Source organism: Porites lutea, chromosome 4 (genome assembly GCF_958299795.1).
Source record: "Porites lutea chromosome 4, jaPorLute2.1, whole genome shotgun sequence".
Lineage (NCBI taxonomy): Eukaryota > Metazoa > Cnidaria > Anthozoa > Scleractinia > Poritidae > Porites > Porites lutea.
In genome coordinates, this window is record NC_133204.1 from 5,526,080 (window position 1) to 5,553,363 (window position 27,284).

General features: G+C 38.2%; 3 protein-coding genes across 6 annotated transcripts in view; 1 reads left to right on the forward strand and 2 right to left on the reverse strand.

Moving 5' to 3' along the window:
- Nucleotides 1-10,204: 10,204 nt before the first annotated feature.
- Nucleotides 10,205-14,181, reverse strand: LOC140934068 (uncharacterized). Its single transcript, XM_073383750.1, has 5 exons — nucleotides 14,106-14,181; nucleotides 12,696-12,863; nucleotides 11,893-12,078; nucleotides 11,116-11,163; nucleotides 10,205-10,284 (listed from the first exon to the last, which is right to left on the reverse strand). Exons 1-5 carry the CDS (start codon nucleotides 14,179-14,181, stop codon nucleotides 10,205-10,207), a joined length of 558 nt encoding a protein of 185 aa, XP_073239851.1.
- Nucleotides 14,182-15,662: 1,481 nt separating this feature from the next.
- Nucleotides 15,663-23,276, forward strand: LOC140934000 (probable methyltransferase-like protein 25). 2 transcript variants are annotated; one of them, XM_073383688.1, is made up of 10 exons: nucleotides 15,663-16,117; nucleotides 16,935-17,829; nucleotides 18,538-18,644; nucleotides 19,628-19,657; nucleotides 20,314-20,352; nucleotides 20,733-20,767; nucleotides 21,145-21,244; nucleotides 21,465-21,539; nucleotides 22,335-22,406; nucleotides 22,695-23,276. In XM_073383688.1, the coding sequence occupies exons 1-10, from the start codon at nucleotides 15,668-15,670 to the stop codon at nucleotides 22,776-22,778; spliced, it is 1,887 nt and encodes a 628-aa protein (XP_073239789.1). In that variant the 5' UTR covers nucleotides 15,663-15,667; the 3' UTR covers nucleotides 22,779-23,276. The 2 variants fall into 2 exon arrangements, 1 of the variants encoding a protein (XP_073239789.1); XR_012165103.1 differs by lacking the exons at nucleotides 20,733-20,767; nucleotides 22,335-22,406; nucleotides 22,695-23,276.
- A 2,612-nt stretch (nucleotides 23,277-25,888) lies between these two features.
- LOC140935419 (acetyl-CoA carboxylase-like) overlaps nucleotides 25,889-27,284 on the reverse strand; it is a 62,637-nt gene continuing 61,241 nt past the window's right edge. For all 3 annotated transcript variants that reach the window (XM_073384971.1, XM_073384970.1, XM_073384969.1), the window contains one exon: nucleotides 25,889-27,225. In XM_073384971.1, the coding sequence (XP_073241072.1) occupies nucleotides 27,072-27,225 (154 nt within the window). In that variant the 3' untranslated portion in view covers nucleotides 25,889-27,071. The remainder of the gene's footprint in view (nucleotides 27,226-27,284) is intronic.

Sequence of the window (27,284 nt, forward strand, 5' to 3'; positions counted from 1 at the left end):
CTTTGTTGGAAAGTTACCAAAACGAATCGTATAAATTGAGAGAGCGACAAAGACATGCTATGGCCAAACAACGCAGAGAACAAATAGAAAGTGACAGGATCTTCAGAAATAGGATGAAGGAAATAAAAGAAAAGGAAAGAGAAATTAGCAAACGGTATGAGAATTTGAGAAAACGCAACGCGAGAAATACTTCAGGGCGGCAGAATAATGACTTCACGAAGTACTATCACAACTATTTTGACGTAATGGAAGGAGCAACTTTGGCTCGTAAACCAAGCGTTTATCTGGAAACCGACAGCGAAGTTTTTGGAAAAAATCTTGCTAACCAAGAGGCTGCAAACATGGTTACCAAAGAGGACACAGATTCATTCTCGGCTGTTATTACAGGTTGGAGGACCGAACGTTCAAAAGCCGCAAAAAATCGCCGAGGTGAACATCACATACAGATACCTCTTGAAAAAGATACGCTGACAAAACCAGCACTCGAAAACTTCAGCTTGGAAACCGGCAGATTTTTATCCCATGTACAGAAAAGCGAAATGCAACATTCGAAACCACCTTCTCCCAGGGGCAGCATTTTTGCAAACAGACTAATTGAATATTATCGAAATGGAGAGAGTTTCGAAAGCCACCAGAAATTTCATCCAGTGGTTGAGAAAACAACTAGAACCTCTACGAATGCGAAACGAAATGGGTCGTCTAATGTTACCTCGCCAGGCTACGACATCTTGGTCATAGATAATGAAGACGATCGTGTCTAACTCCGCAAGGATACTGACTGAAAAAAAAAAAAAAAAAAAAAAAAACTCTGGTCGTACCGTTACTTTATGCAAATTCACTTTGCTGACAGAGATATGCCAGTTTTTGTAAGGAATTTATCGTAATCCGAACATTCGTTATAAAACCTCACAAAAAGATGACTTCGTCTGAGATAGCAAGTAGTGGAATGTTTTACATCATTAAAGCCCAGGAAAAACTTATCTTCACACTGTAATAGCGAGCCTTGAATGTGTCTCTAGGAACTAACTCACGCAGATCATGTTTTTACCAAACGGAATTATCGAAAATTAATTCCTGCTGCTTTAACTATATATTACTCAATTTTTTGGGGAATTTTTCATAAACAAAGGTCATGTTTCAACTTCCTTTTTGAAAAGCATTTCGCATTCCTTTTTTTTCTAACCTCAGTGAAATGCATACTGGAGCATGCCTGTCAGTATCAGCGCTTTGTCGACCAAAAGCTGTTGTTGTATTAAAATAGCACTAAATTTAATAATTCAACGCTATCGTCTCATTTAATATGATTGCGCTCCGCAAATAAACGAAACCCTAAACTGGTTTTTCATTCCATTGCACCAATGTTAGCTGATTTTTTGCGTGAGTTTAAAGAACCCAATGACACGCTTCAGAAAGAGAATATCTGGAAACGTAAAATTCATTGAAAACAAATCGACCAAAAGCAAAGGTAACATTTTTCTTTATTTGCTTCTCATTTTCTTATGAACAGACCGCCGTCTCGGCTCAAGAGCGCAAAGGCATCGGACTCATAAAGCTTATTAAATACATTATACTTTGGCGAGTCTCAGTCAAACGCTTTGAAATCACACTGAAACAAAACAAGAACAAAAAGCTCTCCATCTTTGGTCTTTGGTTTCTGAAGCCTATGACCACGCTACGTATTCCTGAATGCTGCATTCTGGCTTTAAGAACTGCAGTATTTCCAGTGGTGATCATGTTTTTCTTTTGCGGTCATCGAAAATATCTACCGTTGCCATGCTAACAACCTCTATCTCTAAACTCTTGCCATGTTGCATTTTATCATGAGTATACATGTATAAGACGATAGTGCGCTGGTCCGGAAAGTCTTGTCGGAGATTAGTAGAGTCCAGTAACTATGGTAGAACTGACACTCCTGAAACGTAGAACATCATAAATGAATATGTCACTTAAGTTATTTCCATGCAAAGCACATTTAGTCCCCCGAGCAGGAAGAAAAATTTCTATAGTTGTAACTACCCATTTGTTACGTTTTAATTAAAACCAACGACTTGGCAAGCGACCTCGAAAGGATCACCAAAATTAGCATGTTTAAAAAAAAAAACGAAACCGAATGACTTTGTTTTATAAATGCATTTGCTTCGCTATGGTCTTCTCTCTGAGTTTGTTTTTTAAAGTTATAGATAATATTTAAATGCAAACTAATTTTATCTCGATTTTATTATAATAAATCATTTTTATTTGGGTCAAATTATTCTGAAATTATATTTCTGTTGTGACCAAAAAGACCAGTTTTGATTGAATAGGTCTACCACGCAGTTAGAACGGGACAAAAGCCACGTTAATGATCGTTCATTGTAACCTAGCCTCGAGACCTATTAGTATTTCTTGTATAATAATCAGATATTTGTTTGTTCGGACGAGTCTTAAACAAAGCTGGAGAAGTAAATACAACCACCGGCCGGTGGTCCATACTTGACGTAAACTGCTAAAACAAAACCTGGATTTGCATGTCATTTAATAAACCAAACAAATATTGATGTACATATCGGCAATATGTGGAAATGCGTTTTCATTTCTCCGAACACTCTATTCTACTCGTCCTCGGAACCATTATGCTGTGCTATCTAATTAGATGTCGGGATTTTAAAAAGCTGTTTCTATGTGAAAAGAGTTTTATCTGCCGATGATAGAAATTGCTTCTGCGAGCGTCGCATACTCGTTGGTGATATTTCTTGTTTGTTTTGTCCTGATGGTACTTTATTTTTGTGAATGTGGCCGTAATCGTGGTGAGATGCCAACAAGCTCTGGACGCATATTAATGGTTGTATCGGTTGATGGTTATAAATCGAAGTTACTGACTCGAAGCGAAGTGCCTTGGCCAATTAAACAGGGTTTCTGTAAAGGCCAACTGAAAGCATCGGTAACAGGAAAATCAGAGGAAAGGACTCAATGTACAGAGTTTAGAAACTGTCAGATAGAAAACACTGGTGATAATGAGTCAGAAGTCAGTCAGCCTGACAAAATATATGCGAGGAGCTTACGGTAAAACTGTGATACACAACTTATTTACCGACTTGGAGAGTGCGTTAATCAAACTAAGATCTGAGCAATACTATTGTAATGGTCATCAAGGACACCACGGTTTGCTACGATTACGTATACCCCAGTCACCTGATCATGAACAAAAAAGATCGGTGCTTATAATTACTTTTAGCAATGCAACGGAGACTTTTGCCTGAATTTATATACGATTTATTCATCTGTGTAATTAGTATTTCGGTCAAGGATGCAAAGAGCATAATTATATTGGCCTGTACACATCTATACATCAGTAGACGCAGAAAATAAGAAAAAAGTATCACGAGAAGAACTGATTTACGTGCCAGGCCAACTTGCTTATTGAATGAAGAGAGTTGGGATATTTAAGATGAAAAAATGTACTGAAGGTATTGTTATCAAGTACGGCAGAAAAAAGAAACACAACCGGAGCTCTTTGAAGCCAAGCGTAATATATAATGGAGAGAACAATGGATTGTACAGCCTTTAACAACCTAAAGACAATAGTGAGAGACTTTAATTTTCTGTACATGCTTCATATGCCAGTGCATGTTGTACGGACGCAAATAAGGATGTAACATTGCAACAATTACAATGGTGTCCGGGCCTCCTCTAAGAAAGGTCGCCCTGTGGATCGATTCTCGTAAGCGACCCCGGGCCTCCTGTAAGGGACCACTGAACCTTCGCATTTCGGGTGGTCGCTTATGGGAGGTTTGACTGTATTTTAATACAGTCAAAAAACTAAAAGACAAAGAAAAGTGCCACTCGATGGATGACAGTTGCTATTGGAAGAACACTACTATATGTTAGAATTGACTTTCCTTAACACTGAAACAAGGAAACTGCCGAGGAAAACTCAGATCAATGTACGTTTGAGGTTTTAAATGTTTTGAATGAATAAAAAAGCAATCATCAGATTGGGCTTTCGAATGATATGAAAAATTATACAGATAATGGATGGTCTTATTCTTCATTTCATACTCTGCCTCATCAAATTATATTTAATAAGAATCTGCGAACAGGCTGTACGTAGGCCCTAAAAAGAAATTATTCTTCCAGACAGATGAAAAGCGAAATAAGAGTATAGAGTTCAAAATTAATAAAAAATGTTAATTACTTTGTACAAAATTTCGCTAAGTTATTGATACACCTTCGCTTAGGACATCGAAAGTGAAAGAGGTTGTTCTTAGATCGACCAATGTCTAAAACGTAACGGGCCCGCTTAGTCTCTGATCGACTCGGCAGTTGCCTAACGATAACTTGGTTGACAGGCGAGATAATAATCGACTGGTCTCAGTTTCAAATAGAAACATAACAACTATATACATTTAGAGCTGATTTAATTTCCTCGCGATATACTGTCAAGGAAAAAGAGATTGAACTATGTAGAGCAAACTATTGTCCAGTCTATGATTGTCTAATAGCCGTATGTAAGCTAGTACGCTTGCAAGGTTCACGTGCGCAAATGGAATAGCGGCAATGTATGAAAGGTCGCGATTTTTACGTGACAGTGGAAATCCATCCTAGACTTTTAGATCCTCATGTTAATAAACGTCTATTAACATTAGAACATTTCTAAAGGTAGTGCAAGAATCCTTTGAAAAAAAAAATGAACAGAAACAACAACAACAACAACAAAAAACAAGACACAAACCACTATATCTAAGACCGTTGACTTCTAAGGGAATGGCGTTAAAAATTAATCGTTTATGTATGAAACAGGGTATAAACTGTTTTTTTGCACTCTGGAAATAGGGTATTGTTTTTTATCGTTCTTTCTCACCATTGAGAGAGCGATTCAGAGAAAGTCACACAGTTTGGTCTGAAAAAGGGTATAAAGAATGTCGCACATCTCTAACCGAATTTTCTAGGGGTTAACCTCACAGTTTTATCAACTGATCTAATGAAGTAAATTTGCCACCGTGAAATGATTCAAAAGCTTAGATTTTTGCAGCGTCTTTCGTCAGCTTTTGAAATTTTTACTACGATGGAAATTTGCTTGTAATCAGTTCAGTTAAAAAACCTAATTTGTTGTGTTTTACTTCCCCCGGACACTGTACCACACTTTCATTTGAAACTAATCCTTCTATCACTGAAAAATTCTCGTTTTAATTAATTGCTACGGCAGTATTTGTCCATTGTATATGTAATAAGACAGAAAGATACCTTTGGGACCAGTCAAATTCGTTGTCAAGGGTGACCCCCATTAAGTCCAGATCAGAATATTTAACAGATAATTCAGGCGAGATTGTTGTCAAAGGAGTTACAACGATATTGAAAATGATTTCATAAAAAATCAGTACGGAACTCTTTCATTGGTGAACTTAAAGAATATTTAGGTGGGTCGTTTTATTTATCATCATATAATCCAAGGCATTACGGCAAAATTTTTCAGGCGATACGGGTTTTAGTCTATTAAATCTCTCCATCTGACCACTTTCGTAAGTTTCTGCTGTCCGATCAAGTACGACCATCTTAAGCTGAGACGTTTTGTTTAAAGCTGGATACATCACTCAAAAACCAAGTGTATCTTACACAATCAATCATTTTCCCTGATCAACATGCTGGACGGTTACAAGGGAACCGATCGCTCAAAAGTAAATTGTAAAGTCTGCGAGAGGCCATTTGTTTCTTAAATACTCACGAAACCTTTGTTTTCTATTATTTTAGGTTGACTGAACTAAACAAGCTGCGTTTCCACGCTAAACTACGATGTAAAACGCCGTTTCTGTCCACTATATATACCACTGAAGAGTTGCATTGGATTGATGCGATAATTTAAAGCTCGATGCAGTTCAATTCAAAATGGCTTCTCGGTGGACAGCGATGTATTTTCTGTTTGGATTTGTGGGATTTGTGAGTTTATACGTCTTTTGTTTCATTCGTTCCATTCTTTACCGAAGCTTACGCGCATATTGTGGGAAGTGTTGTGGGCATGAAGATGATGACTTTGAACGTTACGTGAAGCTTCAAGAACAGATTTCCCAAGACAAGCAAAATACTTCCAAATCTAAAAGAAATCACCAAGTTCCCCAAGGAGCCCAGCAACTGATCTGATATGTTAATCAAGCTACAAGTTGCTTTCTTGTTTCTGCGTTGTAAACACTCAATAGAATTTGTCACCAAATGACTGCAAATGTGGCTATCCCGATTAATTAGAAAACCAGCAAAAACGCAACCTTGTTGGAAACTTAAAAAAAGTGAGCATTTGGCTGGCCTTCTTCGCGACAAGTATGTTGCCAAGAATTTCCACAAAACTGCAGCGCCATCTTCAAGTTCTGTACTTGATGACATGTAGATAATGCAATTTATTCAAATGTTTTATCTTGTGCTTTTTTTTATTCATAAGTGTACTGGCGTAAAGTAGTGTGCATGCCAAGATCTAATTGGAAAAAGTATTGGTATCGATGCATGCATTATAGTCACTATACCGTAGTTTAGTCTTTCAATCGCGGTTGTCAGCAGTTGCACCCATTTGTGCCATTCATAGTGTGATGTTTCACCCTTCGAAAGAGCTCTCATTCAACCGATGTTTTAGGCTTAATTTAAGGATCTGGACAAAATCCTCGTTTTGACAATTCATGCAACCTCTTCGGCTATACTCACTCATGAGTTATTTTAGTTTCAGTATTGAAAAGAAAGCAAAATTTGAAATAACTTTTTTCAGTTTTGTTAGTGTACGCCATGCCGGTTGAAACGCAGACTTAGAGCAATTACCTTATGTTACTTTAAAGTAAATCCTAGTCGATTCTTTCCTCGTTATACGGTACTACTTTATGTCCTCTGGGGGCAGAGTGTTTTAACCTTATTCCAGGAGCCGAGTATTTTCTTGTTCTTGGTCATGATTATAGATATTCAAGTCTGCCAAAAATAGTGAAAGTGGCTTTTTGAGCTAATTTATACCCCCATGTAACTGACTGAGTTTTACAAGGGGTGACCCACTAGATCCGAAGAGCACGAAGTTGCTTATTTTTGTGCCCTGTTGTTGATTCTGTCACTACTATAACTCGTCATTTTAAAAGTCTACTGCAACTAACTGTGAGGGATGTTGAACGATCCTCGCACTGTCAATCAGTCGAGGATCAAGCAACATAAAAGCTAATTTCCATCCGCAAACTTTAACATCTTTGTCAGCAACAAACACTCAGGTGAACACGTTTTGGCGCTACGTGGCGCTCTTTGCTAAAGCCAACAGAAGACCCGTAATTTACTGTTCTCCCTTTACAACGATTTTTTTGTGTTATTGATCTGTGACAAAGTAAACAACGAAAAAATAAATTTGGTTAAGGTTGACTAGCTATTGACGTCAGTGCGTGTTTTTGTTCTTCTTATAATTAACAAGTAGTTGATAAGGGTAACTACGAACTCTTTTATTACTTTAGATTCCATTGTAATAAAAGGTGTTAAAGCGATATTGACTTTTATTTCATGGAAAGTCAACACAGCCGGTGCTAACTAGGTTTCCGTATTCACCCAGTGACAGAGGAAAGATGAACTGTTGAGAATACGACTCTTCAAGGCTTTGACAGCGGGGACAAAAACCGAAAGAGAAGGTTTGCGCTGACAAATTTTCACATCCTCAAGATACTAGATTTCCACCTACATTGTGTGTAAATGTGCATCATTTTTATTTCAGCCTCAAAATCCATTCAGCTTTTACCTCAAGAAACCCACAGAGTAATTGACCGCTTTCAGATTGTAATTGACATCATCTTTAAAGTCAGTGTTTAGATAATTGGATGCAATTGGATGTGAATTCAAGATGGCGTCCCGCGAGACCTCGATTTATTTTCTAATTGCATGTTTAGGATTTGTGAGCTTATATGTTTTCTTTATGCTCTGCTCGGTGGTTTGCCCATACTCAAGGATACGTGTTTTTTGCCTGGAAAGATGCTGTGGCTATGAAGAAACTGAGATTGAACGTTACAAGAAATTACAAAAGCAACGCGAGGAGATGAGAGAGATGGAGTGCAACGCTAGAAGAGAATATCCAGTTTGACACGGAAGTTATTTGATGTGATTTGCAAAGCAAAGGCTCTGGTCACTTGGAAATAACGAGCTTAAAGATATTGGATTTTTTAAAACATATTAAAAATTAAAAAGCTATGAACATGAAAAACTTCAAACCTACTATCATGTGCTAACGTAAACTTCAAGTATTCTTCGACAAGTCTCACGGCAAGACGTTCTTTTTACTGTCTTTCACCGCGACGCCGCCATTCTGTATTGGTACTCATCATACATTGGCTGTTGTCAATACTTCTCCTGGACTGTACTTGAAGGTGCATCTTTTAAAAATAACTCTGGCTGTAGCCGAGCCAATGAATAAAAAAGGTCGGCTCTGAATATTTACCACGATTCTCCTAGTATTCGATGAAGTTTATGTCACATATGGTTCAATTTGTTCAATTTTTCACCTCATTTGCACGCTCATGTGCAAGTTCATTACCGCTGGAAAAACCCTTTTCATCACGGCTTCGACCTAATTTCTCTAGGAGAAATCTTTTGCTTTACATATATACATATATACATATATACATAAAATGAAATGACGAAATTCATATTGATCATCAACTAAAAAGTGCTCAATGGGTTGACCAGAGCTTTGAATAGATACGTATACTTGAACTAGGTCAAAACCATTTACCATATATACATATATATATTTCAGCAAATACACCAAAGTCAATTCATGATGTGTGATAACACCTAAACTTGTCCGTTGTGCATAGTGGGAAAGAGCCCAATGTTTTTCTTCAGGGTAACCTTTTCAAGAGCTATAAAAGTAACAGTTAAAAGCCGTCTGTTTGAGTGTCATAGGTTATGTAGCTATACTTGGAGGCAGCGTGGCTGAGTTGTCAGGGAGCAGACTCGTACGACAGCTGGGGACGCTAAGCACTTACTAGTTAAAGCCTTTCTAGCTCTGCCTACATAGCTTTGTTCATGTTACCCTGCGAGCAGAGTTTGCCTTCTGGCATGGCTTTTAGCATTATTTTGTAAAGTCGTTCGCGTCGCTTCGTCAACCGCGTAGTCGACAAGCGGCGCGAGAGAGTTCGTAAACGCTAAAAGCCATGCCAGAAAGATACCTCTACACGCAGGATAGTTTCACGGTTGTCTCTAGCTCAAATTATTACACGTGGTCGGCGATATTAAGTCAAGAAGTAGGCAAAGCTAATAACACTTTATTAAAAATGCTTATTGCAATATATCAACATGACAATTAACGACCGAGTTCAACTGATTACTGTACAAGATTATATGGAACAACCAGTATCCTGTATCCCTCTCATCATGTTTCCTTATTTTCCGGCGTCAATCGAAATCGCATTTTTTTCAAACTTCTTACCGTTTACTTAATCAACCTACGCCAGTTAAGTTGTGCATTGAAAGCTATTAATTCAAGCTAATTCAGGAAAGCCGGACCTTATCTAAGTACAAAGAGTGAAAGACAAATAGTCGTCCGCAAATAAAGAGTCTTTATTTACGTCATTCGTAATTTAAAAATGAAAATGGCCGATTCGGAAATTTTCCGTCACGTCGTAGTCGTGTATACGTAGTGACGAAAAAGCGTGATGGGCGTGCAGGTAGTTACAAAAACTCGGTCGTTTCTCAGTTGACGTTCTCCCGTCACCGTCGCCATCGTGACAGGCTGCTCCAGGCGTTCAGATAGTAGAGAAAGGCGGAAAATGAAGAGCAGAGAGGAAAACAATGCAAAATAGAGGGATGGGGAAAAGGTGGTTTACTTCACCCTCCCTTCCTACCACCCTCGCTATTTTCCTGCTCATGATTCTTTGAGCCGTCCCCTCTATCTGGTCGTCTGGAACAGGCTACCATCGTACAATTGCAATTGTTTTAAGTGCTGAGTAATACAAGATTGATAAAGTTGTTTCTTTTTTCATAGTTATAATATAATGTAGCGCCATTTTCCTCTACACATTGATAAACACCCTGGAAGAAGGAAAAGAAAGCACTCGTAAAATAGTTCCTGTCTTGGTAACTTAAATCTAGGAAAACTACTATACGCACTCTCGTTTGCTTTATTCAAACTCAATTTAATTTAATACTGGTCTACAGCAGTGGAAATACCGGGTGAATATTTCAATATTTTTTCGCCAAAATAATTCTCATTTTTCTGATGGCAAACAATTCAGTAATCGTCATCCAGATAGTAATCAGTGGCGTCTTCTGCTTCGACAGTCTGTGGAGTTGGAGTGGAAGAAAACGGCCCTTTGAAAAAACAAACAAACAAACAAACAAACAATAAAGGAGACAATGTCAGAACAAGTAAAAACCATTTCCCACTGACATTCTACCCAATCGGATGGAATTTATTCCCGGAGACCCAGGGGCCGAGTTAATTGGGACGGAACATTCAGAATCGAGAGCAAAATCATTGCAGACCAAGTTTACTTGTGGAGTTGTGGAGTGAGAGAGCTTGGACACTCTAACTAGTTCCAGGTCTTCCAGGGCGATTTGCAATGCTCGCTTTTGATTGGCCAGAAAATATCTTAGAGACTTTAGGGCTAATTAGAAATGCATACGGGGAATTTTAAGTTTCTGGAACTGTCTCTGCCCAGGGAGACTCCCAGTTTTGTCCCACTACGTCGTGGACTAAACGATTGAGAAAACTAGTTTTTTCATACATGTCGTTAACTCTATGAGATATAAATATGTAGCCTGTGCCAGGCTCTCAGATAGTATAGTGGGGACGTATTGAACGAGCAAAGCGAAAATAAGACGCGCGCGACTTGGGGTCGGAGGCGGCGGGAAAAATGACGCCGCCCCGTCTCTCCCCAGCCCCCGCGCGTTTTCTTATTTTTGAACGACTTTTCACTTTCACCACCATCTCGGAGCCTGGAACAGGCTAATAAATATGAGAATAATGAATATGGTCAAACAAGGGAAACTTTATGAGGAAATAAGATGAACCCAAGAACCTGCAGTACACCAGGATTCTAGATCTATTTTGGTTAGTTTGGCACCCGATATCATACCGTGGGGGAGTCGGTACACACGTGAATATAACAATGACATACAACTTTTCCCCATCATGCGTACCTGTCGAATTAGGAGGCTGTTTGGTTGTCCCAGATCCACTGCACGAGGCTAAAAAAATCGAATAATACAGTTAGTACAGTAAACAGACATATTTTTCTCGCAATTGCTTTTAGGAATAATTTCAAAGAACTAAATGCCTAAGAAAAAAAAAATTTACTTTTGAGTACATGAAAATGGACGGAAATGCCTTTTTTTCAGTCTTGGTTCTCCAAGGAGGAGCTTAATTAAAGAGGTCAAAAAGTGGGGAGATACAGGTAAGCCTTTTGTTTGCGCCCAACAATACCTTGTAATTGCTGCTGGTAATAGCTGTATGTCGTAACTGTTTATCAGTAAGCATTTGTTCTTGGCTTATTAATAGAAGAAGGGTGTAAAACCAACTTAGACTGTAAAATGAAAGCTTTTTTCTGTAAATATTCAATTAATTTTATAATTCAGAAGAAACATAAACATAAAAACACCGTCTGTATTGTACTGTTATTTAAGCGGTAAAGGCGGTTCCTTATATCTCATGATTATCTTTAAGAGGGTCTGAATGGGGTTTTGTTTTTAGTGTTATTTGCCCATTACTTTTAGCGTTTGCTGTTAAATTGGTCAATTTTTTAATGAGTACTGTTTCCGTAGAAAATACTGATAAGTATTTGAAGGGTTTTTCGTGATATGGGCATCCCCTTCTCATATTACCCTAGTGATTTGGGTTAGGGTCACGGGGGATACCCGAAACTGTAAAATGGCAAGGCTTCCTCATTACCTGAACGTGTGGAAAAAGCTAAGCCATACCTTGCGAAGTATTGCAGACTTGAAGCCCGCTAACCGGCTCCACACATGACGTGCATGCTCCATCACAGACGTTACTAAAACCAAAAATGTTTTCGGACATCAGGCGTAGAGCAAAGCCGTCAATGCAATTCTTGCAAGATCCGCTGGCGAGGCACTCTTGGCAGTTGGAAGAAGGTGTTCCACAATCTAAAATGACAAGCGATGATATGATTGAAATGTTCTTTCGAAGAAGAGTGAGAGGGGTCTAACTCAACTGAGGCCAAATTATAATCGTAAACGACAACAACATCGACAAAAATAATTTGAACGTTCAAAATATACGCTTTGACTCGCTAGGAGAAGAACGAAGCCCGCCCGGCGGTTAGTTCAGTCGGAACAGCGTCAGTCTGATGAGTGGAAAGTCGCCAGACCATTAACCAGGGTCTTTGAATATCTTTGCCCCATTGTAAGGTAATCCAAGGCATTCTTGGGTTCTATATATAGATTCCCCGCTGTGAATTCCGGATTCCAAAGTGCAGGAATCCGGATTCCATAAGCAAAAATTTTCCGGATTACGGAATCCGGATTATCTGGTAAGATAATGTTGGTGTGATTTAGACCTTGCCTCTGCGGTTCAGTTTGACGTCACTGACGTAAACCCCTTGACCCTGTCTCCATCACACCTTCGTTATCAATTCGAAAGGGACGCAAAAGCACCCACACTTCAGCATACTAGTTCTACGCCGCATGTCACAACTAATATAAGGTGCACACCTAACCCAAACCTCTTTAGTTTTCTCCTCGTCAATCTAATTCAAACCTACCTTGTATTAAATCACAAGCGTCAGTCCTGAGGACTGGGTCCCAGACCTGGACTCCATTTCCTGGACACGTACTCACACAGAAGCGCCGGGAGTAAATTCTGCTTAAAGCGTAACCATCTGCACATCTTCGACATTTGTTATCCGCGCAATCCACGCAGTTTTCACAGTCTGTAGAGAAAGAAAAAAATGGTAAAGAGGTGCGCGCGTTGCTCTCTCGGCTGGTAAAATAGAAGATCAACGCCATTAAGGTCGAGAGCCACGAATTTATTAGTGCAAACTGGCCAATGTAACCCTCATCAAATAATGCTTATTTACTGATTTATTTTTAAAATGTCCGGCTGTTTCAAATGCGTGTGGTATGTATCATCAGGCACGGACAAACTTGGGTTGTTTTCAAAGAAGTATCAAGGTTTGAATTTTTCAAAAGATAGGTAATTTATTCTCTGCGTGCACCGAAGAGTTGCTGCGTCACTTCCTTTCTGACACATTTTCAGACATACAAGATAAAGCTTTTTAATATGGATTTTGCTTTCGGTTGGAACTATTCGAATTTCAAAATCCAAATCTGCATTTCCCAATCGAAAGCACCCGGCCCTATAAAGAGTTGTTTTTGATACTGAAGAGTAAATTATACCAGCGTTAAGTGTGTTTCGAATGTTTTAATGAAGTCTTCTTTGTCCATCAGAACTAAAATTTTTTGCTCAGACATATCCTATTGTGAGGGTCCATGCATCGCGTTTTCAGGCAAGTTTCATTAACTACGGGGAACTCTTTCTCTGCCTTTTTAAATTCAACATTCCCTAAGCAACCACTTGATCGTATGATGACGTCAAACCTCGAATTTTGAGTATCGAGAGAACTCGAAGACGCAAAAAGAAACACAAGGAAAAAACTGTAAATAACTTGATTCAAGAGAGAATAATTGCTTGTCAAGAAAGGAGTTTTTGAAGACTTTCATATTGGTCAAGGAACATCAACTTCCATTTGACTGAGATTTTTACTTTTAGCCTGTGCAAAGGATTTTTTGGCGAAAGTCTGAGCGAAGCAGACTGGCTTAAGAAAAAAATCTAGCAAAAGAAGCGAGCCGAAGGGAAATTGGCTCTTGCTTGCCTTCTCTTCATAGTGTATATCACTAAATCAGGTAAATTACTAAGTGTATCTGACGGTGACCTTGTTTATCGGGAGATCGTACTATTTCGAAAATGAAAGACTCTAGACATGCCTATTGCGGCAATACTCGGATCCAACAAGGACTGCAAGGATATATCCTGGCATAAAACAATTAGAAGACTTTGTTTGTTGCATTCCAGCGAAGAAGCTGATTTCGTGAGAAGGGCATGGTAATCTCTTAATTTAAAATAAGCACTCATTGTCTGTGATCGCGCAAACATTCCCCTGAAAACTACTCACCTTTTGTACTCACTGATGCAGCCCATATCATGCTTACCATAAAAGCTAAGTCAACAGTCAACAGCACAGCCTTCATGATGTGATTATTGAGGGTGTTTTCTGAAGTGTCCAAAAGCCCTTGTGGAATATATGATCGGCTGTGTGTAGTCTAGACGACATTAGATATGTAATGTCTGGAAATCGCGGCTCTGAGCGGGAAGTCCAACGGTAAAGGATTAAATTTAATGAGTGTGAAAATCTTTTCTGGATTATCACAACTGCGCGTGCAGGCTAAAAATAAAGACAAGAGGATTTTGGTTGATGCTTGCGAACTTTCCTGTTATGTCGAGTACATTAGCCGTTGAGTTTGGATTGATTTGACAGCAACTTTGATTTGTGCCCCTTTTTGCCTACCATACCATAATTCTTTCATGTTTCAAAGCAGGCTGAGCAGGTGGCCGGGCTACGAAGCTAGTCTTGGATAGATTGTCGGCTACCACAAATTTATGGCATCATGGTCATTCATCATTACTAGCGTATCAATTGTTGATGTTGTTTTTTTTTTTTTTCAAAAAAAAAAAGAAGGTTCTTGCATAATTTGCATTTTTGGCTTGTTTTGAAGTAAAGAGGTCATTTTATCATCCTTTGGCACAAGATAATTGTTACATCGAGTAAGTGTTAAGAAAAGATCAGTTTTTGGAAAATTTTTTGCTCTTTTGCACTCTGATGTGATAGGATAGGATCCCATTCAGGATCCCACAGGAACTACCATATAAGGAAAAATAATTGGAAGTGATCCAGGACTCCACGCACACGCTTCGCTATTTTGGTTTCTCAATCAAACTGCGTGTGCATACAGTGACGATACAAATGATTTAGAGCTGTGTCTGATATTTTAGTGGATTCGTTTTCGTTTTCATACATCATTGCAATAACATCTGGTATTTAGAATGTCCCTTTCTCTTCCTCTTTTAACACTGCCACACAGGCTATGATCACAAGTGTTTGCCATTTATTTGTTTCCGAGGTTGCTTAGTGTGGCTTTTTTGAAAAATTTAAAGAAAAGTTATTTGGCACATGATCTGTACATACAAGCTAAAGAGGTCTATTCATGACAACCAGAAGCATGCTTCTGTGACCATAGTGACAACTCATCAAAGCTCTGCCTGCAGGAGTCTGCAATCGTCTTGTCCAGAGGTTCGAGGTTCTGGGCAAAAAGCGGTCGTCACTCGATTCCATCCACCAAACTGACATCCTCCTCTCACAAGACATTTCACTTTTCTTATATGAAGTTTCTTGATGAAATGTTCATAAAAGTCAAAGTGTCTTCAATTTTTAAGGAAAAAAACAATTCAGGATAGAATGAGTAGGATGCGAAGTCGGAGCATCCGATCTGGAGTGCATCACTCTAACCCCTACACCACCAAGGAGTTGGTGACAAATAGTGGTTTGATTTAAATATACAACCCTAACCCTAACCCTACTTTGTGTACGAATCATTAATGTGTCAACGTCAGTTTGGCGGATGGAATTTAGTGTAGGCCGCAAAAAGCATAGGCCCTGGAGACAAGTAAAATTCCAACATGGCGGCCGAGGATGACAGTGAATCAATGAAGTTTGAACTCTTTTTAAGGGATTTTCAACACGTTATAGACTACTTGGGAACTCAAAGAAAGTTAATGGATGCTCATATGGTGGACTACTTCACATCAAACCACTGGGAAACTCTTCTACCGCCACAGATTAGGAGAGATTTGGAATCGCTTTCACCGCTAGAACTCGCATCTTTGCCAACAGCTTGTAATGATGAATCCGAAAATTTTGATAATGTTGGACACCATCTAAAGAATTTCCTCAACGAGGCAAAAATGGCGCAGCTTAAAAGCTTTTCTTGGTTAAAAGACGCAAAGGAGTTTTCAAGTGAGCTCAAGGTTGATTTTATTTCACACATCATGAGTCCAAAGAAATCATATGAAGTGGAAGTTATGTCAGATGTAGTTCACAGGATGGCCACGCAGTCTAACGTTCGTAAGGTCAGTTTCAGCCTAGTAAGAAGCAACAGATAGAATACATTGACACTAATTGTATCTCACTGAATTGCAAGAATGCTCTTACTTCAGAGATGCCAACCTCTGAAGACCTAAAATCTGGCATTGTCACCGTTTGGTAAAACACATACCGAGAGATGCCAACCTCTGGAAATCTAAAATCTGGAGACTCTCTCATTTGCTGCCCGCCCCCCCCACTTTGAGTATCAGTGACTAATGCCCCCTGAGCCCGACCCCGACCCCCGATAAGCACGACTCAATCCAGTCCCTAATTTATCACATGGGAATGGCTTAGGACATTACATGAAGTCTTACATGATGTACAGACCCTCATAATTGGCTTTTATGATTCACGTAATGCCAAAATAATCTTTGTTAGTGATGAAATATGTGCCAAAATGCCCCAGGAACCAAACTATGAGTCAAAGAAAATTGGAATTTTGGGAAAAAATTGGATAAATTCCAAATTAAAGCACAGACCGGGAGATTGAATCGGAATTGAATTGGTGTTGAATCCGGGAGACTCCCAGATAATCTGGGAGAGTTGGCATATCTGCATACCTGTCTAAGGAATATGCAAGTATATGTTAATGTACCACATTTGCATATACCAGTCACGTCTCTAATCATTTTAAAACAAAACTGAAAAACAAACCACAACAAAAAAAGTAGCAACAAAGAAAAAAATGATCACATAAAAATTCCTTTGTCACCATAAAATGGTACATTATTATAAATGTACTGTAAATGATAAAATGTAGGCTTCATTAATGGTCTGAGTGTTATTATTTTAATTTCCTAGATTTTAGATCTTGGCAGTGGGAAAGGCTATCTCAGTCAGAACTTAGCATTGCAGTATGGATTAAAAGTTGTAGGAGTTGATTCTTCACTAAGCAATACACAGAATGCAGTGAAAAGAAATGAGAAGCTTTTAAAAGCATGGAATGGGCTTGTGAAGAAATCATGTGGTGAAAAATTAAAAATGTCAAACAGCCAATCTGACAAGGAAATTATGTTGGGAAACAGTAACTTGGACTCTTGCTCAAAATGTCCTTGCAGTTTATCAGTTAGTATTGGCAATGATAAAAACTCTGGTGGTTTGGAACAGAAAAGTGACATTTACAACAAACAAGATCTGTATTTTAATAAACTGAAGAACAATTTCACTGATAATGGACAAATTCTACCATTATGCTCAAAACATGAAACTGATCATAAAGATAGTACAATTTCTGTTGATTCTTCAATACCCTTGTCTTCTGAATGTTGTGACATGGATACAACTTGTGACCCTTTAGTATTTTCAAAATGTGGACAACATCAACACAAGAATGTACTTGTGAGAAATATTTCTAGGGATGAAAACTACTGTGAGAAGAAACAGAGTTCAGATCTACCTGCTAATGGAGCGGTAACCAGTTGTGAACAGTCACAGAGTGCAAACTCCAATTCTTTCCTACCTGTAACTGGGTTTGTTGATCAGTCATTTGTTGCCAGTGGAGAACTGAAAAGGCTCTTTGATGAGCTGCTGTATTCTCATGGAAACTCTTCTGCAGTATCAAATGGACTATTCTTGGTTGGATTGCACACATGTGGTGACTTAGTTCCAATGGCTTTGAGAATCTTTGTCAATGAACCATCGGTGAAGTTGATTTGTGTAGTTGGATGCTGTTATCATCTTGTGTCACAACAATTTGGTAAGAATTAATCCTGTGTGCAGTTTACAGTAAAATTAACAATTTGTTTAGTAACTATTATCAGTTCCAATCTTGAGTACTTTCACTTTTAATTACTATATTTTCTTTAATTATGATTGGTTAAATCTCTCCAGCTAATTTCTTGTAACCATATGATTGGCAGAGCCACTGAATAATTATTATAATAAAGATAAATAATAATAATAATAATAATAATAATAATAATAATAAATTATTGAATGATTGATGTCATACAAACACAGTGGCAGCCAGCTGTTTTGGCAGTACACAGCTTGGGAAGATGGTAGAATATTGTATTTTAAGATTGTTATATCGTGAGTTTGTTTCCTGATAGTTGTGTTACATTATGTGGAGTTATGTCACAGCCGTGTTACATGTACATCACTGCGCTTGTGCAGAATGAGTACGGGGAATAAAAGAACTAGAGTTGTTATGTTCAGTGTGGTTCGTTTTATTTAATAATTTTGTCCCTGGACTTCCAAGTTACAACAAAGATGAAATAGCAATATTTTTGCAGACTCAAAAAAGAGAATACAGACAAAATACCCCCTGCAGGTGTCCACTGCTTATTCTTGTCCTGTAAATGCCAAGGAACTGGCAAATGTTTTTTCTATGAGGAGGTAGAGATGTTGTGAGCAGGATGTAAGGATGTAACATCTCAATTTCTTGATAATATATTCTCTGCAGGATCTGATGCTAACTGTGTCTTAGATGATCCAGGTTTTCCAATGAGCCAGTTCTTAAAGCCCTTCAAACTTCATGTGAGCAGAAATGCTACCATGGTAGCTCAGCAGGTAAACAATGGGTACCATTTTATACCATTGATCTCAAATGTCCCTTGAAATCATGCAAGTTGATAGTTTTTAGCCTGTGTAGCAAGCGTTTCTGCTTGAGTTGATGCACAAAAGCTGGAACTACTAGAGCAGTAACTCAAGCACAAATGCTTGCTGTGCAGGCTAGATCATTTTAGGTGTTGCATTAACCTATATCATGATATTGTAGTTTGTAAATTTTCATATTATCCTGGCTTTTAAGTTGTTAGCATTTGTTTTTCCGATAGTTAGTATTATATAGTATTTGTAGTTCCGATAGTTTTAGTCTGATTGTATTTTTATTACTTTTTTTTTTGCCTTTTTTAGTTGTCTAGCCTTTTTAGCCTTTTAACGTTATAACCACTAGTTTTTTAGATTTGATTGTTATTAGTAGTTTTAATATTATTTAATCTCAGTCAGAGGACCTCCCTGAAAACCACTTTATGTGATGGGAATTTCCTCTATAAAGATTATTTTATTATTATATTATTATGATTTATTGAATGCAATTGATTTTGAGTGGCTTACAATGTAGTTTTGATTCTAATTAGCTTAGTGTTTGTAAAGTATAGTTCCCCTGTTGGTATAAATGTAAGCCTTTTATGGAAAAACAATTTAAGAAAGCGCTAGATACTTACCAGTACGGAAATTTGTCTTACTTGATTGTTTGTATGTGACAGTTACACAACCATGTTAGTATGATTAGCTGATAATCAACTACACTTCAAAATGTACAGAATTTAAATGAGAAATAATTATTAAATAGGTTTACTTAAAATAATAATTGAAGTCATTAGGTGAATGAGATATACAGCAAGAGAACTTTTAACAAAGAATATTTGAATAAACTATTAAAATATTTCTTCTTCTGCATTAACAATTTTTTAACGTCATTTTCTTTTGTTACGAGACTTGTTTGTTTAATACAGTGAGCAGTCTTAAGCAGGCCATTGTTTGTCTTTCAGGCAGCAGATAGAATTTCTTCTGAATCAAAGGTACGTTTTTTTAAAATTAAATTAACACTGGGGTTTAACTTTCAAGCAAAAGTATGTCTTGTACTCACTTAATTTGTGCCAAAAGCTATTGTCTGAGTTAGAGTGAATGAAATAGGTCACACATACAATATTTTTAACACAATATTGCACATTGAATTTACACATTTATGAGCCTTGCTCTCCATCCACAGAGTGCCCACCCATACAGTGTTTGAAGGCCATAGCCGAGATTGTGTTGGGGTGGGCGGGGGAGGGGGGGCATCTCTTATCTGACCTAATAGGGTGTGTGATGCTGATCAGGGTATGGAGTTTAGGATCTTGAGTCTTACAACAGAGTATTCAGTTGCATCATTTACATTTAGCATCTTGAACAGGGTGTCTTTTTGGACTGGAAGGCAGTGTAAAGAGGTGATGACCTGTATTTATTTGTGGTGCCAAGTATTTTTTTTACAGAAAAAAAAATTAATGCCATGATTTCATTTTGAAAAAAAAAACACCTAATTCTGTATGCAAAGCAAAATGAATCAAGGTCACAGAATAAGGCATCCAAGTATTTTAAACAGGGTATATACCTAGACACTATGTCTATGATGGTTGCATTTCTCTCATGCAGATTTAGTATCAGGATAACTTTTGTTTCATTTTCTGGTCTTTAGGTTCCTCCTCCTAGTGTTCTGTTCAGAGCAATCTTACAGGTGAATAAAGTCAACATTAATTTGTTTTTGGTTTGTCTTAAAACTTTAATCACTTTAATTACTGTAGTCTTTGTTCTACCTCCCCTGAAGCAGACAGTTGACACCCATACCCTTAAATGAATGCTCTCTGGTTTCAATAAGTGTCTGCTTACTGTATGCAGAAAAAAAAATGGTTAAACTACCTTAATACAGTAAGCATATATTAATTATTTAAACCAGCCAGCTGTTGCTTAAAAATGTGTGATGTATGAGGTCATACAAATCATCCTTAGTGTTTATTTATCAGAGGAAAATGTAACTTTATACAAACCAGAGAAACAAACGTGTACACTGTACCTGATAATGTAAAACTTCATTAGCATTCTATTTGATCTTTAAAGGTTATTTTAAAGGAAAAGTTTGGCTTGGATGGCAGGTTTGTAAGCTTCATATTGTACTTAAACACTTTTTTGTTAAAAAGCTAAGAGTACGTGTATACTAGATTAAACATTTAACAGAACTGTTTGACACATGAAAATAAGCACTCTTTCATCATGTTATTATTATCATTATAAGTAGTATCATTGTCCTTGTCATTTTTATTGTCCTCCTCATCATCGTCATTATTAGATTACCCAATGGGCGGCATCGTTAGCGTGAGCAAAGTTTGGCAGAGGAGCTGCGAAGCCGTGCAGAGAATAATTATCTCGGGAGACTTCACCACCAAAACTCTCACACGTGAAAAAACAATTCCTCTAGCTATGTAGGCTACTATATTGTATAACTTTCCTTCTGTGATTAAACTATTTTCAGGGGATTGCATGTTGGTAAAGCTGGCTCAAAATGCAAAACCTTTAAGGAGTATGTACATAAATGCTTGAACAAGCTTGGTTTGCAGGACCGCATTTGCGAGGTTTGAACTTCCCTTTAGATTGTTTGTTTGTCACCTATATCTAAATGTTTTGCCATTGTGATAGTTAATGTGTTCTAGTGATGATTATGCGCCATACATTAATTTGGTGGTTTTTGATCGTAACTCTGTAGAAAAGTAAAAATAATTGTCACATACGGTAACAAACAGTACATATTACCGGTGCTGCACACTGTTTAACTCTCTTTGCCTGAATTTATAGCTGTCAGATGAAGAAGTTGAACTATATGACGAAAGATTTAAAAGTCACGAAAACCAGCTGCATGCTTTTCACCAGGTTAGTTCTCTTGATATTTTACCTACCGTTTGACTAGCATGAGTTCCTCTTTCGAAAAAGGGAGTCTGTTCGTAGGTCAGCAACTAAATTAACCAGTTTGTGACAAGCAACAGTTGTCACCTGGGACATGTACTCTACGACAAAAGAATTTGGCCGCTTCAAATTCGCCCCGTGTAAGGGAATCTGGGAAATTTTTTCTTGCTGAATTTGAAATCCTGGGCTTTGGAATCCGGAATACAGCTCAAGGAATCCGGAATACCCCTAACGATTAGAATCCGTAGTCCAAGTTCCACTAAATAAGACTGGAATCCAGAATCCACAGCATGGAATCCAGAATCCAGTTCTATCAAATGGTGATTTTTATTACAATTGTTACCAATAGCGGGCCTGTTTTAATCGAGATGAAACATAATATTCCAGGAATCTTTTCCTCTTGATGGCGTCTCTTCATCTAGTTTTTAAGACATCCTATGAACTTGTGGTGGAGTAGCCTGAGAAAACAGCCAACATTTCATGACGCCATCACGAGTACAGAAATTCCATACCGATGACGTGTTACTACCCAGATCTGGGTAGTGCTTCTGATAGGTTGAAGTAAATTTCTCATGCAGCATGACCAATCAGAAGTACTATCCAGAACTGGATAGTGACGCATCATCAGTATGGAGATTCTGCGCTCGTTTCTCAGAAGCCATATCGCGGGGAAACCAGTAGTGGTGTCGCGAATTGTCGGCTTTTTTGTCAGGCTTAAGTGGTGGAGTGTTGTGTAAATTCTCCATCTTTTCTATTTGACAGCTGAGGGCGGCAATTGCCCCGTGCATTGAGAGTGTGTTTCTCCTGGACAGGTTGTGCTACTTACACGAAGAGGTACTTTTTTACATCCGTCATCTGGATTCTCTGTATTTGTTTATGTCATGACATAACGTCTTTTTTTATGAGATTTTGTTGCGTTTTTTTGTGAAAACAAATTTTGAAATTATTTCCCTTCATTCATATTTTGTTTGTTTGCCTTTATTATGCGTTTATTTTTCTGTTAGAATCACAACATTATACATGTAGCAGGAGCTATAATCGCTTATGGCTCTTGACTATGGTTGACACACTTACGTTTTTGTGGCTTTTACTTATCGTCTCTTGAAATATCTTTCTCATCAGGGTTTCAAGTCAGCGTCTATTGTCAGGTTATTTGATCCTGTCAAGTCTCCAAGATGCTACGCAATCATTGCAACTAAGGAATAAAAAAACACAAGACTTGTGTCATGACGTCATAAATCCATGATTGGCTTTGGGTGCGCCAATAGCAGTTTCGTGCTGTTGCTCATTATTGTATATAATGACACAACAAAAAAGTTTGAAAAGACGAGGAACAATTCCAGTCCAATAAAAATACCAGGAAGTGCCCTCCTTCTCGGGCTGTTAAACAAGATCGGTTTTATTTAGTTGACATGGAGCTCATGCTGTAATGAATAACAAAACTGTGGCAGAAGAGTGGTGTGCGTTATTTTTATTGTAACATTTATGATTAAATGCCTGCTTTGTCAAGTGATGTACTGTTTACAGTAACTTACGAGTTGCGCTCCTTAGAGTGGAGCTATTGTTAAGAATACACGGCTGTTTTGAAATAAATTCAATGTTTTGGACTGCAGTACACTTTTTGTTTTGATTTGTACACTTATAGAAAAGGATCTGAAGAGAAACGAAAGTTTCTTCAAGTTAGGGCGAGGTTCCAGTTATTATTGTAACATAAAGATTTAGCCAGGGCTAAAAGCGAAGCTCTCGTTAGTATCTATAATTTACTCAAACAAAATATAAAATCGTGTAATGCAAAGCGGCGACAGCAACAAATACAGCCAAAAAAATCAGTAGGTCTAATTAGCAAAAAAAAAAAAATAATAATAATAAAAAGAAACCACTTTGCACGTGCAGTACACTTTTTATGTATATTTCTTTGCCGTCTGTTCACTTTTTTTTCACTGCCGCTCTTTTTCACCTTGGTGGCCGCTAGCATTTCTCATATTCTCACCACCGCCATAAAATTTTCATGTTTCCAACAAAATTGGTCTCTTTTGTTTTTTATCTCTCTGTCTCTAGCCCTTTCTCTGTTATCCACGTCAATGTAGACATTAAAATTAAGTCGAAAAAAAAGAATGGCTTTTTTGTAGTTTTTTATCTCTAAAGGTCCCGGTGGCTGTGCGATTTACCGTCGAAATGCGCGGGTGGTTGAAATGCCAAATTTCAGCCCGGCTTACATGAAGGGGTGGACGTACGTACGGACCATTTTCTCAGGCCCAAAATTTATTGGATGCATTGGAAACCAAATTTTCTCACTGATGGTGCTCCGCTGCGTGCGCTTCTCGCGCCGAGAGCCCCGCTAAATCCGAGTTACTGGGAGTCGACTGTCAATTCAATGGAAAATTTCCACACAGACCGAGACCATATTTGGGCTTAATAGAAAGCTCGCAATAAATTTTAATACGTCGGTCATTAAAGATTCCTATCACGTCATTGACATAGCCCTGAAAACCTTTTGGTGTCTCTTGTTATTGCGGACAGAAACCTCGTCCATTATCTAGGAATGACGATTAACTGTTGTCTTTTGAAACGCTCTTAGCTCATAATAAAAGAGAGGCGAACAAGATCAGGCTGCAGAAAGCATCTGTAAAAATCGGGAGAGAGTCCGGTCGTTTCGCTGCAAAGCATTTTTTGTTTTCCTACATCAAAGGCTCTAATAAGAGCAGAGTCACCTGAAAGACGTACTGTAAACATTTTGTCAATTCTTCGTACTACTTACTCGTAAAGCTTCTCCGCCGTGAAGCCTAGTTGAATCAATTTAAGGTGATTCTCTGGTTTTGCACTGCGCATCTCTTACTGCGCATAACAAGATGGCCGCCGTAAAAAAGAGCATGTAAAGTAACATAATTAAAATGAAGTTGACTGAAGAGAAACGCTCTTGGAATTTTTGCTTGCGGTTGTTTCTTGCCGAGGTGAGACTCAATGTGTTGGGAATGTACATAACGTAAGCAGTACGCGTGTTGCTGAGTTCGACTTCCTCATGGCCCGGAGAACCTCGATAGTGGATGTTTAAATTGTACTTACTCACTTTGATTTTCGTTTTAACGCTTTCCTTATCACATTGTGTCCTAAATGTGATATCTCGTTGTAAATTCTGTAAAAACGGATTTTTTAATGCTTTCTTCCGACTTTCACATACATTCTATTTTGAAACTCGCCCCAGTCCTCTCTCAAAAATCGGAGAAAATGCATTTGGTGCGCACTTTCTGCAGCTCTACCGCAAAAACGAGTACGGTGACCCCCTTTTTTTATTTCATGATTTTAATAGGGACAGTGGTTCCTTTCGATGAGAAAAAAATTGGCACAAATCTATGTTCAGTTTTTTGGCAATTTTACTAAATTGTACGGATTGAGCTATCACGGGTCGAATAGCGCGTGTCCAATTCAATTCTACTTTGGAGCGTAAAGTAAAAACAGAGCATTAAAAGGCATTTTTCTGGTACATAAGTGGATAAACAATACATTTAAGTCAAATTCTGTGCAATACCACATGCATCATCAAAAACATCTCTCCTTTTTGTGTTTTGGGCTGCGCGCGGTTTTTGTCAAAGGGTCCAAAATAGCCGTATTTGTCAGCATTGTGACGTCAAAACGAGCACGGTGACCCCCTCCTTTTATTACTTTTTTATCATCTTCTTGACTTGTTACATCAGTTTACCAAGTTTCATCTACAATCTATGTTAGGTTCTTTTACTAGGGAATCACCTTAATAAAACTTTAAAAAGTGTAGCTTTTGTTAACCAAGAATTAGTATCGATAAGGAGGGAAGAACTCAGGAATGGAGTAAACAGCGCAAGCAGACTACGCTGAAGGCTGTTTTATATATCCTTGATTCCTAAGAATGAAGATTTCCATTGCACCTCTGTAGACGGTAAACTCGGTCTTGAGAAGTTCGATGTCGCGCAATGAATACAAACTTCAGCCTATATATTACGTATAGTTAACAACATCGCTGAAACCAATTTTTTTTTTTTAACTGAAACGACAAGACTCTTCCGCGAAACAACGTGTAGTGAAACGACAAGTAACCGTTGGGAGGAAATGTCTACCCTGCAGAACAGCCGTTCATTTTTCGCGTTTTTCAGGCTAGCCAAGGCAAGCGTGTAGCGGGCAAGGAACGTCGTGAAGCGCGGAAAAAAATGACGCCTGCATGAACAATGTTGTAGATGTTTGACACCCCTGCACATACCTCCAAACGACCAACAAATTGAAAAAAAAGTAAGACACAAGGCAAAGGACACTCAGACTAGTTACACCGAATAAACAATACTCACAACTCAACTCGAATATTTTTATTCATTCAAATATAATATTACATTCTGCTTTTTAGTTCAACATAATTTGTCAATACATAAATTATTTAGGTAAGGGTTATGTGGAAAAGTACAAAATTGTTTAAAAGATTAACAAATTAAATAAAAACGATTGTGTTCATTGACGTTTGTTTTCGAAAAAGTAGCGAACATTTATTCCTGTCAGTACCATGTACAAACAGAAAAAAAGGTAAAAAATATAGTACCTACGAAATGTGGTTATGACAGATATTTTTGAATAGCTACTTCAACCGATGTCTGGAAAAAATTGTTTTCATTTACGTTTATGCCCGGTATCATTCCAATGAAATATTGTCAATATCCCTTCATTTATCTAGACGAGTTGCCTTTGTTCACTTTTTTATAAACCCTCCCAATATACCTTAAATACGAAATGACTGTGTCAAAGGAATTCCTTAATACACCTCCCCTAGGGGGAAGGGGAGGATTGGGGGCGTCGCTCGAAAATCCCCTGCTTTATGTTTGCATGTTGACATTTAAGATCTAAGTAATAGAATAAAACTATCTGTTAATAATGCAAAGTGGACTAGATTGTGAGCTCGGACCCACAACTCTAATGTTTATGTTCTGCTGCGAAAATTTCCCTTTGGGCCCGTAAAGGCATCGGGGACTTTCGAGAGACGGTCTCACTTCAAAGGATACAAAACACGTTACCCACATCAAAAATGGAGAATGGGAATAAAGACATGAAGATGCATTTTTGAGTTAGTTTTTAACAAAATCGCTGTACGGTCCTCATAAATATTTCCCTTAGTTTAGTGAAAACCCTTACATTCCCCGATTTACCCAATCAAAACGATAAACGTCACACGTACACAGGGCCGCCTACAAACTTAGTTTGACGGGAGATGAGAATCTATGACGTTGGTGAAAGACGTCCGAAGACTTCCGTCGTACATATCAGTGATATGGCGACCCGACTTAGTGCATTTACAGCAGAATTAATAGGATTCTTTTTCTACTGTCTCCAGTGTAAGCTAACGGTTCTCGTGTCCTCCACGAGGGCGTTTTCACTAATGATTGGATTCCGGCGTTGCACATCAATTACTGCCGCAGATCAATATCCCACCATGATGAGATGTACAGCCTGAGACAAAAGCTAGCTCTCCTCATTCCAGCATTCACTTTAACTCGCAGAGTCACCATTAGAGTTCTCTACGGCATTACCAGAATCCATTGCAGCCAGAATCTTGGAGACTTGGGCCCGTTTTGCAGCAGTCATTTGCTGGGTGATATGCACAATAGAGTCCATGGCAACCTCAGGATTTTCCTGGACAAGTCTGCATTGGATGAAACGGTAACAACCTCTTAGCAACTGATCCAATACGTCTAACACAGT

Bases quoted from the DNA above. Each gene is read 5' to 3' on its own strand.
- LOC140934068 (XM_073383750.1), bottom strand. From the start codon at position 14,181: ATGAAGGCTGTGCTGTTGACTGTTGACTTAGCTTTTATGGTAAGCATG. The intron at 12,079-12,695 runs GTAGGTTTGAAT...TTGTCATTTTAG, and splicing joins CGCTTGTGATTTAATACAAG to ATTGTGGAACACCTTCTTCC. The intron at 10,285-11,115 runs GTACGCATGATG...GTTTTTTCAAAG, and splicing joins ACAGCCTCCTAATTCGACAG to GGCCGTTTTCTTCCACTCCA.
- LOC140934000 (XM_073383688.1), top strand. From the start codon at position 15,668: ATGGCGGCCGAGGATGACAGTGAATCAATGAAGTTTGAACTCTTTTTA. The intron at 18,645-19,627 runs GTAAACAATGGG...TTTGTCTTTCAG, and splicing joins CTACCATGGTAGCTCAGCAG to GCAGCAGATAGAATTTCTTC. The intron at 20,768-21,144 runs GTTTGTAAGCTT...AACTATTTTCAG, and splicing joins AAGTTTGGCTTGGATGGCAG to GGGATTGCATGTTGGTAAAG.